The sequence below is a fragment of the Aedes albopictus genome, chromosome 2 (assembly GCF_035046485.1).
Source record: "Aedes albopictus strain Foshan chromosome 2, AalbF5, whole genome shotgun sequence".
Lineage (NCBI taxonomy): Eukaryota > Metazoa > Arthropoda > Insecta > Diptera > Culicidae > Aedes > Aedes albopictus.
Window position 1 is genome coordinate 238,610,358 of NC_085137.1, and position 13,919 is coordinate 238,624,276.

The 13,919-nt window shown below is 40.1% G+C and overlaps 1 protein-coding gene across 2 annotated transcripts in view; it reads left to right on the forward strand.

Moving 5' to 3' along the window:
- LOC109420067 (hemicentin-1) overlaps positions 1-13,919 on the forward strand; it is a 688,507-nt gene that overhangs the window by 195,607 nt on the left and 478,981 nt on the right. For both annotated transcript variants that reach the window (XM_029857682.2, XM_062851398.1), the window contains exons 3-4: positions 1,894-2,154; positions 2,217-2,413. In XM_029857682.2, the coding sequence (XP_029713542.2) occupies positions 1,894-2,154; positions 2,217-2,413 (458 nt within the window). The remainder of the gene's footprint in view (positions 1-1,893; positions 2,155-2,216; positions 2,414-13,919) is intronic.

Consider the following 13,919-nt stretch of genomic DNA (forward strand, 5'->3'; position numbering starts at 1 on the left):
ATGTAGACAACTCTACGATGTGCCAGGCCTAGGTGTCACGGAAATTTGGGTGTTGTTAGTGGAAGGGTAAACTCCAAAGGACACGCTTGGTCAACGTTCAGGCACCATTGTTAGACTGCTTCGAATCAGTTGTCTACCCAATTTATCCTGGTTTCCTCGTTATTTTGATGGCATCTGGTTGAATTACTAGAGACTTCGGTTGATAATCTGAAATATAAAATAATATTACCACCGTACTTCAAATAAGCTACATATTAGTGATACGCTCGCCACAGTTACATATTTTTACAATATTATTTATAGTATACGATAAATTTACCTGAATCCTGCTGAAATAAAATGTTAATTAGCAGTACATTGAAACAAAAATACTACAAAACACAAAAAAAGTGCATCAAACTTTGATCTTGAAATATTTATAAATACGATAAATATCAAGATCAAAATTTGATTTGGTAGATCTTACACCGCATCGCACCATTCTAAGGCGATCTACCCACGTTACGGGGTAAAATGAATACTGCATGTTTCTAGGTACACAAACGTTTCTTTTTTTATCCAGAAAACTGATAACCAATTCACCGTGATTCTTCCCTGTCAAATATCCAATCACACAAATATTGCACAGGCATACCGCCACAATATTCCATCCTAGCGAAACTCAAGCAATCAAATTTCGTCCGTCATCATCCTCCGTGAACTTTTGCAAAATGCACGCGCCTATACGGGTTTGCAGCAACAGCAGGATCGAGTCGTAAAGACGCCCGAAATCGAATGAGAATTTCTTTGTTTTCCTCGTCACGAGCAGCGAAGGCATCAAAATTCCATAAAATCTGATTTACAAATGCAACAACTTCTCCGGGCAGGTCCTCCTTTCTTGCGGGAAATCAACCTACATATTTTTCTTGCTAGTTCATCGCCGTGGCATGGCTCGTGAATAAATTTTGATTTCCCCGTACTGCGCTGCGCTCTGTTCTTGCTCTAGCTGTCTGTCAGTGGAATGAAATGGAACGGATGGAATGTCGATTCGACGATGATTGGATTGGTTTGCGACTTCGTTCCGATGGATATTAATGCATTTCTGAATAAATATTTTGAATTTCATCCCAAAGGGCTTCAACCCGCAGTGACGTTGCTTGATAAATAAAGTCTTTTATCTTGGAAAAAAGATTACACGATGAAATTCATGTAATTATTAGTTTCCCCTTTCCATGGCACTACTTTTCAAGAGAATTATTAATAAACTACCGAAGCGTCGGTGAGCCACCCAAGGCGAGTTCTTCACTCAAACGATGAAACAAGGTTGAAATTTGTTTATTATTTCACGAAATTACATATGTTTCCTGTCAGATTCCATTCAGCTGCACCACCCCTTTCGGGAAGCCGGCCTGGGCTAGCCAATGAATGGTTTGCGCTGGAAAGTCGTAAATCATAACAAAACCGAGCCAACAACGAATGGACCTTCCTTCGAAGACTGTTGTTGGAGGAAACCGTCTTGGGCCTTTGCTTACTTTTCTCACACCGCATACCACGGTTGGCATCATCGAATCACCCAACCGAAACGTCCAATTTGCTCGAGTTAGAAAACTTATTTACGACCACTGCAAGCAAATCAAAACAGTTGGTTATTCTGATTATATCTTAAAGTATTCAATGCTACGTTATATAACATTTTAAAGTTAGCATTACATAAAAAAATGTTTTGGTTGCTTGAAGAGTTGCGTCCACAAAGGCTTAAGGGTAAATGGTTTGGTAGCTGAGATGATCCTCTAGGAAATCCGATAAATTTGGATCGAAATTTATATTTTATATGATTAAATTTAATTCGACTACGCTGAGTACCAAGCTCTGTCATTTTCTTACTTTTCCTTTATCTTCTCTTCCCCTTTCCAGAATCGACTTCCGGCCCGAGAAGGGTGTCTACGATCTGCACATCACCAACACCTCGTACAGCCGGGATAACGGCCGGTTCGAATGCCGCATCAAAGCCAGCGGCACCGGAGCCGATGTGCACCAGCAGTACTACAACCTGACGGTGCTGACGCCTCCCCAGCCGCCCCTAGTCGCACCCGGAACGATAGCCGTTGCTACCGAGGACAAAAAGCTGGATTTGACCTGTAGCAGTATAGGAGGCTCACCGGATCCGACGATAACGTAAGTATACTCAGCAATCCAATGCGGCTCAGAATCACTGATTCGCATTTTCTCGTCTGCAGATGGTTCCGAGTGGGATCGAACACCCCACTACCCGCCCCAATCAACAAGGGTGGCTCGAAGGATCTGCAGACGACGAGCACGCTCTCGGTACTGCCCCGCCGGGAGGACGACGGGGCCAAGTACCGGTGCGTGGTGTGGAACCGAGCCATGCCGGAGGGGCACCGCCTGGAGACGATCGTCACGCTGTCCGTTAACTGTAAGTCACTCTTCATTTTTACTCTGCCTATTTCATGGAAGACGGAATGAGGGATCTCAGAATGCCGCGAAACTTGGGTGGTTTATTGTTCTTTGAAAAAGATGGGACATGTCTCTCTCTCTTCTTGGCGTAACGTCCTCATTGGGACAAAGCCTGCTTAGTGTTCTATGAGCACTTCCACAGTTATTATCTGAGAGCTTCCTCTGCCAATGACCTTTCTGCATGTGTATATCGTGTGGCAGGCACGAAGATACTCTATGCCCACGGAAGTCAAGGAAATTTCCTTTACGAAAAGATCCTGGACCGACCGGGAATCGAACCCGTCACCCTCAGCATGGTCATGCTGAATACCCGTGCGTTTACCGCCTCGGCTATATGGGCCCTGTGTTCATTCTATTTCGAAAATTTATTTTTGAATTTCTTTAAAAAATGTTTTTTTTTTGCAATTTCTCGGATTTTTGCCTTTCTCGTACACCAAGGTGTACAACGAAAGGCTATATGTTCACTCCAAAAATGAAGTCTTGATAGAACCCCCGGAGGGCCAAGTCTTATATACTATTAGACTCAGCTCGACGAGTTGAGATGATGTCTGTGTGTGTGTATGTGTGTGTGTATGTATGTATGTGTGTGTGTGTGCGTGTGTATGTGTGTATGTGTACAAAAATGTCACCTCACTTTTGGATAGTAAATATTGTCCGATTTCAAAACTTTTGGTTTCAATCGACGCGGCATATTGTCCCATTGTTTCCTATTGAAAATGGTTTGAATCGGTCCAGCCGTTCCGGAGTTATGGCCATTTAGGTGTTCCGGATCGGTACCCCAGGAAGGGGCCAGATATGAATTTGCAACAAACCCATGCATGCGACCCATCAAACCACGGCATTTTCGATTATCTGATGAACAGTAAGCAGGAAAATAGTCGCAGACTATACCTGAACCGGTAGTGTTCCGGAACCGGTTCCGGGTTTCCCGCCGGAAGTGGCCAAATAGAAAAGTGAACCAAACCCATGCATGCGACACATCAGATCGCAGCTTTCTCCATAACCTGATTAACGGTAGACAGGAAAATAGTCTCAGACCATATCTAAACCGGTAGTATACCGGAACCGGTTCCGGGTATCCCGCCGGAAGTGGCCAAATATAAAAGTGAAACAAACCCATGCGTGCGACACATCAAATCACCGCTTTTTCTGTAACCTGATGAATGGTAAACAGGAAAATAGTCTCAGACCATATCTGATCCGGTAGTGTTCCGGAACTGATTCCGGGTAACCCGCCGGAAGTGGCCAAATATAAAAGTGAACCAAACCCATGCATGCAACACATCAAATCGCAGCTTTTTCTATACCCTGACTAACGGTAAGCAGGAAAATAGTCTCAGAGCATATCTGAATCAGCATCCCGGAACCGGTTCCTGGTGTCCCGCTGGAAGTGACCTAATTCATACATGCGACACATCAAATTGTGCCCTTTTCGATAACTTGTACGATCAGCAAGAAATTAAGCTAAGCCCACAATACAAACTACTGATAGGAATCGGTTCGAGGTGTCTCGCTGAAAGTGGCCGAATGTAAAAGAGAACCAAAAAATATTCGTGACACATCAAATGGCTTTTAAGGTATCCTGATAAACGGTTACCAATAAAAAAAATATCTCAGTTCATGCTTGGGAAAACTAGTAGTGTCCCGGAACCGGTTCCCGGTGTCCCTCCGGATGTGGTCAAATGTAGAAGGGAACCGAACTTCATGCATGCGCTTCATCAAAACGCGGTTTTTTCGATAAGCTGATGAACGGTTTTCAAGAAAATCAGCTCAGATTACGTTAGAGACCACCGGTAGTGTTCCATAACCGGTTCAGGTGTCCTGTTGGAATTGGTCAAATGTAAAAATGCACCATGTAAGTTTTCCGGATCCGGTTAAGGGTGTCCCACTGGAAGTGGACATGTATAAAATTGCATCAAACCCATGCTTGCGGTACATCAAATCGCTTTTTGTCAGTAACCTGATGCATGGATAATAAGAAAATAGCCACAGTCCACCGAAGTTACTACCGGTAGAATTTTTAACTCCGGGGGTCTCGTAAGCAATACAAAATAGACTCAGACTTCATAAGAGGCCACAGTGGTGGTGTTGCAGATGCAGCGTTGGGTTCTTCAGCGGAATTACGAAAATGAACTAAATCAATGCAAGCGATGGATATGTGTAAGAGATGCATAAACCTGTAAAAAAAACTAAAGTGATCTCATCAAATCACACCATTTTGGATTCCTGAGACGTAAATTTACAGTAGGATGGGTCAACGTTGTATGGAAAAATTAAAATTGAAGCGCATCAGCCCCGAACATTCTTTTAAATTTTTATTTGCGTCTAAAATTACTGCACAAAATTTTGATGTGACTGGAGGGCGAGATCTTTAATGTGATTGATATTTGAATGTGATATAGCATTGGCAATTCAAATTAATTACTTCATAAAAAAAATAACATGAATCTTGTAACCAATGATAATAAAATATAGCATAAAGTGTGCAGATAAAACTTTGTCAAAGTGATTTCTGTGAAAAAAGTTTAATCCTGGCTAGTAATTGTCATCTTGGTATGAAACAGTCTTCAGTGATGGTGGTCAAGCAGTCAACTGAAAGGACTGGTACTTTCTGGTCTGCCCATACGTTGAACATAACGTCGGAAAAAGTGCCCTAATTCGATGATGGCCTTGATAAAATTCTGGATTTTCTAAATACACTATTCTCGTAACTCAGAAACTCGTAAGTGGTACAGTCCGAGATCGCTGTTATGAGCATTTCCTCCTTCTCGTTCGTTACCAAAGCACAGAGATTTGGGGCTGATCACTGACTCTAAGGCAAGATTGATTGCATCGACGGAAATATCATGAGTACATATTCGACGAGAAAGGCACTATCACCACTAGGTGGATTAATCTGGGTTTTTTGTAATTTCTTCAGTGTCTTAGACATTGTGGTTGTAAACCACTAGCAATTCATTTCTTCGTTGTGCATCCTAATTTTCTTTGAAGTTTTTCCCAGAAAGTACTCTAGGAATTCTTCCAAGGGGGCCCACGGAAATTCAATCCAGAGTTTCTGCAGATTTTATTTTCAGAATTCAGCTTTTATTCAGAAGTTTTTTTTTCAGAATTCATTTTCATTTTTTTTTAAATATTTCTCCACTCATTTTTCTTTATACTGTATTTTTACGATTTGCTTATTATGATCATGCGTACATAGTAGGAAGAGCCATTTGATCGAAGCAGTGCATAGGAATCCAACTGATGCATTTTATAAATTCCTGTAGGATCAACTAGTGAAATTTCCAAATACATGAATGAGATTTAAGGGGAGTACCAAGAGGAAATTACAAAGAAACTCCTGGGGAATTTCATGGACAAACTACTTGTGAATTTCCCGGAGTAAAATTTGAAGAGGTATCCGAAACAACCTTTGAATAGATCCCCGGTGTTACGGAGTTACTGCGAACACCTTCAAAGAATTTTTGGAAGAGCTTCAAAAAGAATTCTTGTATAAAATTCTGGAAAAATTCCCAGAGGAACAGCTGAACGATTTCCCGAAAAAAAAAATGGCAGTTATGTGTTCCCTGGACAGGGGTCTCCAGTTAGGCGCCATCCACAAATTACGTAACGCTCAAGGGGGAGGGGGGGAGTACGGCGGAGCGTTACGGCCCATACAAAAATTTTTGGATTTTCATACAAAAAAGCGTTACGGAGGGGGGAGGGCGGGTCAAAAAAGGTCAATTTTAGCGTTACGTGATAAATGGATGCTGCCTTAGCCTAGTGGTTAAGGCTATGGATCGCCAATCCGGAGACGGCGGTTCGATTCCTGTTCCGGTCAAGAAAATTTTCTCGACTCCCTGGGCATAGTGTATCATTGTACTTGCCTCACAATATACAAATTCATGCAATGGCGGGCAAAGAAAGCCCTTTAATAAATAACTGTGGAAGTGCTCAAAGAATTCTAAGTTGAAGCGAGGCAGGACAAGTCCCAGTGGGGACGTAGAGCCATAAAGATGAAGAAACAAAAACAAGAAGTGTTCCATAATGGCTTCGAAGAATTCTTTCAAGATGTTTTTCGAGAATTCCTTAAAAAGATCATCCAAAAATTTCTCCAACAATTTTTCTGCGTATTCACCAGGATTTTTATCATAATTTTGTCCAAGAGTATTTAAAAAGTTTCCTACAAGTAATCACAGAGCTCTGGGATGGAATCTTATCAAGTAGTTCTTCCAGAAAACGTCGAAAAATTCGAAAAAAAAAAGTAATAATAAAAACGATTCCATCACTTCCACGGAGATTTTTCCTGAAGTTTCAAAAAAAAAAATTTCATCGGACTTCCGACAAGGATTTCTGTCGTGAAATGGCCCATGAGATAAGCATTTTCCCTTAAGTTTTACTAGAAGCGAAGGTACCTGCACTATGAACTTCAGGAATTTTTATGTTAATTCCTCCTGAAGTTTTATTCCCCTACGAGCTTTTACGGAAACACATCCAGTAGATACACCTACGATACCGGAAACTCGTCTAACATTACCGACGAAGAATGTTTCTAGGAGTTTTGCAGCCATTTTCAGCGGAAACTCGTTTAAGCAGTTGCTTCACAAAACTGTGGTTGGAATACATCAAGAGGATTTATAACGTTTTTTTTCCCAAAAGTTCATAATAATTTTTTTTTCAAAAATTCCGCATGGGAATTTGCCTAGGAGTTCCAGGGGCAATTCTTATAGGTGTTCCCGAAAGAGTTCCACTGAGAGGTACCTTAGGAGCTTTATAGAAAGTTCATCTCGAAGTTTAGCTGAGAGTTCCTCTAGAAGTCCCGTTGCAAATTCTTCCAAAAGTTCTTGTGGCATTCTTTCAGCACCAGGATTCTGGCAATCTTCCAGAAGCTTCATTGACAACTCCAGGAGTTTTAAAGGCAATTCATCTAAGAATTGTATCGGATTTTTGTTTCGGATATTTCACCATACAGGTCTCCAAAAGATCCACCGAAATTTCATTGGGCGTTCCACTCGGGATTTCTCTATGAGTTCAGCGGGAAACGTTGTGAGACTATTTGGAACATTTCAACGATTTTCAACGGGAGTCCCTCTGTAAGATTCATCGAGAATTTCCTTTTTAGGAGTTCCCGGAAGAGTATAATCGAGAATTGCTCTAGTCATTCTCACGTGGAGCTTCGGAAATTCTTTCAGAAGTTCCTCGTGAGAGATCAACGATGAGTTCCTTCTAGTTTTTTTTCGAAAGTTCAAACGAGATTTTTTTTTATGTTCTGGAACTCTTCCGGTAGTTTCCCTGAAAGTGTTTCCCTTCATCTAAGACTGTTGCCGAGGAATTTCTACCTCCGAAAACTATATAAGGAGTACCGCCCTGTATTCTTCTAGAAGTTGATAATATTTCCAGAATCTTAAACTTCCTCAAAGAATTATATGAAAAGTTCTTGCGCGATTAATTCCAAAAAATCATTGAAAATTCTTCCGGAAGTTTAACAGGCGGTTCTTCCGGAACTTCATCCGGAAATTGTTTAAAACGATTTTCACAGAATTCTTCCGAAAGCTCCTCTAGGATCTTCCGGAAATTCCTCCAGTAATTCTTTCGACAAATTCTTCGGGAATTCTTCAAATAGTTTCATTTGGAATTTCTCCAAAAGTTCCTCTAGGAATTCTTCTAGAAGTTTTTCCGGGAGTTAATTTTAAACTTCTTTAGTAAGTTGTTTCAAAAGTTCTTTCGGATATTCTTTTAAAGGTTTCTCTGAAAATAATTCCAGAAGTTCCTCTGAGAACTCTTTCGCAAGTACTTTTGAGAAATCTTCCAAAACTTCGTCCGGGGAGTCTTCCGTCAGGGATGGGAACACTCACTTTCAAAGAGTTACACTCACTTGCTATTTTCTCAGCTTAGAAGCTTCCAATCAAAAAACGATGTATGGACGACTTTTGCATTGTGGTTTTGTCTAAAACTTTGCCGAATAGAGTAGGGGTCTCACACGCATACTGAAGTCGTGACAGAGTTGTAAAAGCGACTCTCCACGAGGTGAGTGTAATTTACATTCACCTCGTGGAGAGTTGCCTTTGCAGCACCCTCACGACTTCGGTATGCGTGTTCGACTCCTACTCTATTCGGCAAAGTTTTAGACAAAACCACAATGCAAAAGTCGTCCATACATCTTTTCTTGATTGCACACTTCTGAGCTGAGAAAATAGCAAGTGAGTGTAACTCTTTGAAAGTGAGTGTTCCCATCCTTGTCTTCCGTAAGTTTGTCCGGGATCGCTTCCAGAAGCATCCTTGGGAATCGTTCCTTACAGTTTCTCAAGGAATTTACCCTTGGAGTTCTGCTTGGTAATGTTCTGGAAGTTTCGACGAGAGTTCTATTAGGACCTCTGCCATACACTTTTGAAGATTCGTTTGGCATTCTTCTGAGAATTCCGTTGAGAATTCTTCCAATACTTTTGTTGGGAATTTTTGCAGGACTTCCAGCGGAAAATTGTAGGAGAAAACCTTTGCGATTTTTGAATTTTCTCTTGAAATTTCTCCAGGATTTTCTCTGCTGATTTTTTTTTTCTGTGACCAGCCGAAAATTCTTCCACCTCTTTCTCTGGGAATTCCTTCACAATTCTTCAGAATTTTCTTCCGGGAATTCTTCGTTGCGATCTCTTTCACGAGTTCCCATGGCATTTTTCCAGAGTTCTGGAAATCTTCAAATAGCTTGACCGACAACGCCAGGAGATTCATACGAAATTCAACTAGAAGTTAAATCGGGGTTCCTTTTCAGAAAGTTCACCATAAAGGTCTCCAATAGCTCTACCGAGAATTTCATTAGGCGTTCCAGGGGATCTCACTAAGAGTTCATCGTGAATCCTTTTAAGATCTCCAACTGGAACATCTCTAAGATTTTCAACGGAAATTCCTCAAGAAGATCCACCAAGAATTCCTTTTCTAGTATTCTTCTAAAAGTTTTTTCCGGGAAAGGTTTCAATGTTTTTCTCAAAATTCTTCCGAATGCTCCTACAGCATCTTCCTGAAGTTTCTCCAGTAATTCTTTGAAAAACTTCTCTATGAATTCTTCAGGTAGTTTCATTTGGAATTCTTTCAGAAGTTCCTCTAGGAATTATTCCAGAAGATCTTCTGGGAATTCTGCTGGTAGTTGTTCCGGAAATTAGTTAAGGGCTTCCTCAGTAAAATGTTTCAAAAGTTTCTTCAGGAATACTTCCAAAAGTTTCTCTGTGACCTTTTCCAAAGTTTCCTTCGGAAATACTTTTGCAGGTTTCCCTGAAAATTCTTCCAGAAGTTTCTCTGGGAACTCTCTTGGAAAATCTTTTAAGAAATCTTAAAAATAAACTATATCCAGAGAAAGACTCTCCGGGATTATCCGGGATCGCTCTCAGGGAATTAACATAGGAGTATTGTTTGAAAATTTTCTTGAAGTTTCGTCGAGAGTTCTATTAGGATCTCTACCATGCACTTCTGAAGTTTCGCTGGGCATACTTCCTGGAATTTCACTGGGAATTCTTCCAACACTTTTGTTAGTCCCCAGGAAATCTTCCGGAAGTTTGTTCGGGATCACTTGCGACAGTATCTTTATGAATATTTCGTTGCAGTTTTTCAGGGAGTTTACCTAGGAGTTCTGCTTGAAGTATCGACGAGAGTTACATTAGGATCTCTACCAGGTACTTCTAAATTTTCACTGGGCAGTCTTTTGAGATTTCGCTGGAAATTCTTCCAAGCCTTTAGTTGGTAACTGTTGCAGGAGTTCCAGCGGGAAATAGTTGAAGATTGCTTTAAAAATTTCTCCAGGATTTCCTCTAATAATTGTTTCAATGACCAACCGAAAATATTTTCAGCAATTTATCTGAAAATCACTTTAAGAGATTCTCCAGAAATTTCTCGAGGAGTTTGTCCGATAATTCTTCGGATATTTTTATTTTTTTTTTTGGGGAATGCTTTGGATTTTTTTTCTTAACTTTCCCATAATAATTTCTCAAATATTTCTTTAAAGAAGCTTCAAATATTCAATTAGAAGCTTCTTTGGAAATTCCTTTAGAAATCCCGTCTAGAATTCCTTAAGGAGACTTTAAGCCGTTTGTTAAGTACTCCCTCTAGGAATTCTTCCGGCGGTTTTGCTAGAAGTTCTCTTGGGATTCTTGAGAACAGCTAAACTATTTCCGATCGAAATTTCTTCAGTTTCTTCGAGAACTTCTTCAGAAGTACCTGATAAAATTTATCTGATTGTCGTTTTCTCAAAATATTCTCAAAGAGTGCCAAATAAAAATCTCTAGAGAACTAGGTTTGCACGAATTTTTCGAACAATTCACGCGTCACATTGCGGGAACCAATTTGCTTAAAAATAGCTCCTTTGTTTTTTTCTTGCACGATTTCTCTAAATTACGCAATTTTAGTACACGATTTTGAGTGCACGACTTTGACGAAGCACGGAGGCGTCCATTGTGAAACAAAATATTTCATTGCAGAAGAAAATAGTTTTCTAGGATTATAAAAAGTCCTGGCAACCTCCCGAAGTGACCATTAGCACTATATTTTGCCTCTTTGGTCTGTATTGGCACGCAAGGCGAATAATAGTGCCATGAGCCGAGCAGTACAAATATTGTGTTGAAGGTTTAGTAACTCCTATTAAACAAACAGTGTTGCACTTGAAAAAAAAAAATCTTCAAGAAAGTCCAGAATGAATTCTTAGGGAACTTGTAAAACACATTTTCATGGAAAATTTCCAACAAAATTTCGTTTGTACTTCTTCAAGAGTTCTTGTAAGAACTCTGGGAAGATGTTTTTGTGGCTTTCCTGATGAGATTCTCGGTGAAATCCATGAAGCAATTACCGGCAGTAAAATTTTGGAAAGAATTCTTGCAGAGAACTTTGAAAAAAAAATCAAGTTTTTTTTTTGAGTAATATTCAGAAAGACTCAAGTAATACACGGAATAACTTCATGGGAAATTCTCTGTTGAACTTATAAAAGAATTCTTGAAGGAAGTTAAAGGTAGTTTTTAAGGAATTTTTAGAAGCTCTCCTGGAGAATCTACTGAAGGATTCCTGTAGTATGTACTTCCCGGATGAACTACTTAGGAAAGTTACACCCCACAGAACTCTGAGGTTACTCGAAGGAAGTTTTAAAAGAACTTTTTGAAAAATGTGTGATAAAAATCCTAGATAATCACGCAGAAAAGTTCTTGAATAAATTTTCGGAGGATGATCAATGAAAATCCTGAAAAATTTCATCGAGGCTCTTCTAGAAGATGTCTCTGCCGCATTTTCCTCATTCTTTCAGCACTCTGTGAATTTCAGTTCATCGTATATGGTACTTTCGGTTGTCAACTTTCTGAAACTTTCACCTTGAGCTCACGGAAGAATGGTAGTCGAGATATTTCACATCTGTTTGTCAGTTGTCGAACAACATTGATTGTTTGAAACGAGAGGGTTTTGTTAAAAGATGGGCAAAAAGAAATCAAAAAATGATTTGGATACGCAACTTTTTGTGTTTAATACATACTGCGGAATGGTTGCTTCGTCGAAAATATTTAATTTTACTATCATACAAAACAGCCATTTGTTTCAGTGTGGATGTTAGAAAGGTAGATCTATTCAGGTTTATCTTCTTTACGGGTCACCCAATTCGATCCCATCAAATGAATCGTTTGACCACAGCTAAGTCCGTTGTCAACACGAGCGCAGGCAATAGCTTTACAACATCATCATCATTCGTTAAAATTGTGGTGACCTTCACTCCCTACTCCCCACCTCCTCATCCACCGGAAGCATTAGGATTTGGAAATGTCCGGCAAACAAAGCAATTCAATTAGACCAAATAATGGTCGTCGCCAAATATGATCAACTTGTTTCGGCGTGTTTATGTGTTCCTGACCTGCCGCCCCATGCCGGTTGTGAATTTCCATGCGGTTTGTGCCAAATTGAAAGTGTACCTAGGGCAACCTGGTACGCCGCAAAAACCGCATCAGACACGGTGGCTGCTCTGATCATCGGCATAGGTTCCACATGAAGGAAGGTAAAATGAGGCCGGATGAGGATTTAGGATATCCAAACTGAACGCTCTCTATTGGAATAGTTCAGGGTTCCAAACTTGTGCAGATTAGCCGTGCAGGTTTGGGAAGATGGTGGTGCTTTCGGTGGAGAAGGAGGGGGATTCTATCTCCACTTTTGGCAGTACATTTTAATTAGGTGATGATGATTCAAAATGCTACATTATTATTGACGACTTATCACACTTATAATACCAAACAAAACAAAAGTTTTTTTTTGTTTTGGCTGAATATCTAGTAGTTAGTTAGGGATGTGATTTAAGGGGAAACTTCAAGAAATCCCTTTGCAATTTTCCATACATACTTTAGAGGCACAAATCTGACGAACGGAGCATCGATCTATGCCGCACTTGTTTATCCTGGCTTTGCTCACTTGCAAAAAGAGGCAGCTTTTCCAAATCGTGCGCATTTGTTTACAAATTTTAAAGATTGGTGTTCTTGAAAACGTGAGTAGGGGTCCAAGTCGGCCATTGTGGCAGCCATATTTGTATTTTCTGAAGTTTCTCCTTAATCCAAAATATGTTCGCAACGCAAAGTTGCATTTCTAAAAAAAGCTTGATCCAAGAATAGGGACATTTTAAACAATTTTTCTCATGTTTGTAAGTGTTGGCGGCTAGGATGTTGGCGGTATCGCGGTTTGTTGGATGAGGATATTGGGTAATCAGATGCAAGAGGTGGGTGTTTTTGGAATTTGCTCGTGAAATTATTAATTGATGCAAATGCTATTAGCGGCATTATTTCAATTTAGACTTGGAACCACCAACCAACCAACAACGGGTCATATTACACGCTTTGAAAACGATGCAAATTTATGGGTTTGCATTGAATCTATTTTGCGTGAATGGGGAAAACGTTTCTCTTTTAAACGATTCTCGGGTGCATGTATTGCTTCAATTGATCGATATCCTCCTCCTCCTGACTACACCACTGGTGCATCATCTGAGAGGCTTTGGATTTTTATCATATTTCCACATGCAGATTTCAACAGAAATAGTTATGCCCATACTTAAGTTGTCTGGATACAATTCCCGGTTGGCCCAAAAACCACTCATAATAAAAATTGACTTGACTTCCTTGGGCAACGATAGGGTACGTGTGCTAACAGTAATCTAACGCTCCCAAATTCATCCTATTCGAAAACAAGCGATTACGGCATCGATTGATTCCGTTCTTTTTGTTTTCATGCGTGCTATCTTCTAGCAAAAAATACAAAAAACAAAACAACGCTTCAATCCTTTGTTTTTCGTAGGATGAAAATGCGAGCCACATGCTTAATAAGAAAACCAATACCCTTTAACCTTTATGTCTGGCACATGATTTGCACATGCAAACATGGATAATTGGAAAAGAAAGGTCTAAGTTAATAACTGTGGAAGGGTTTAAAAACGCTATGCTGTTAGGCTATCAGGCTATGTCTCTGTTGGGACGTCAAAATGTAGAACA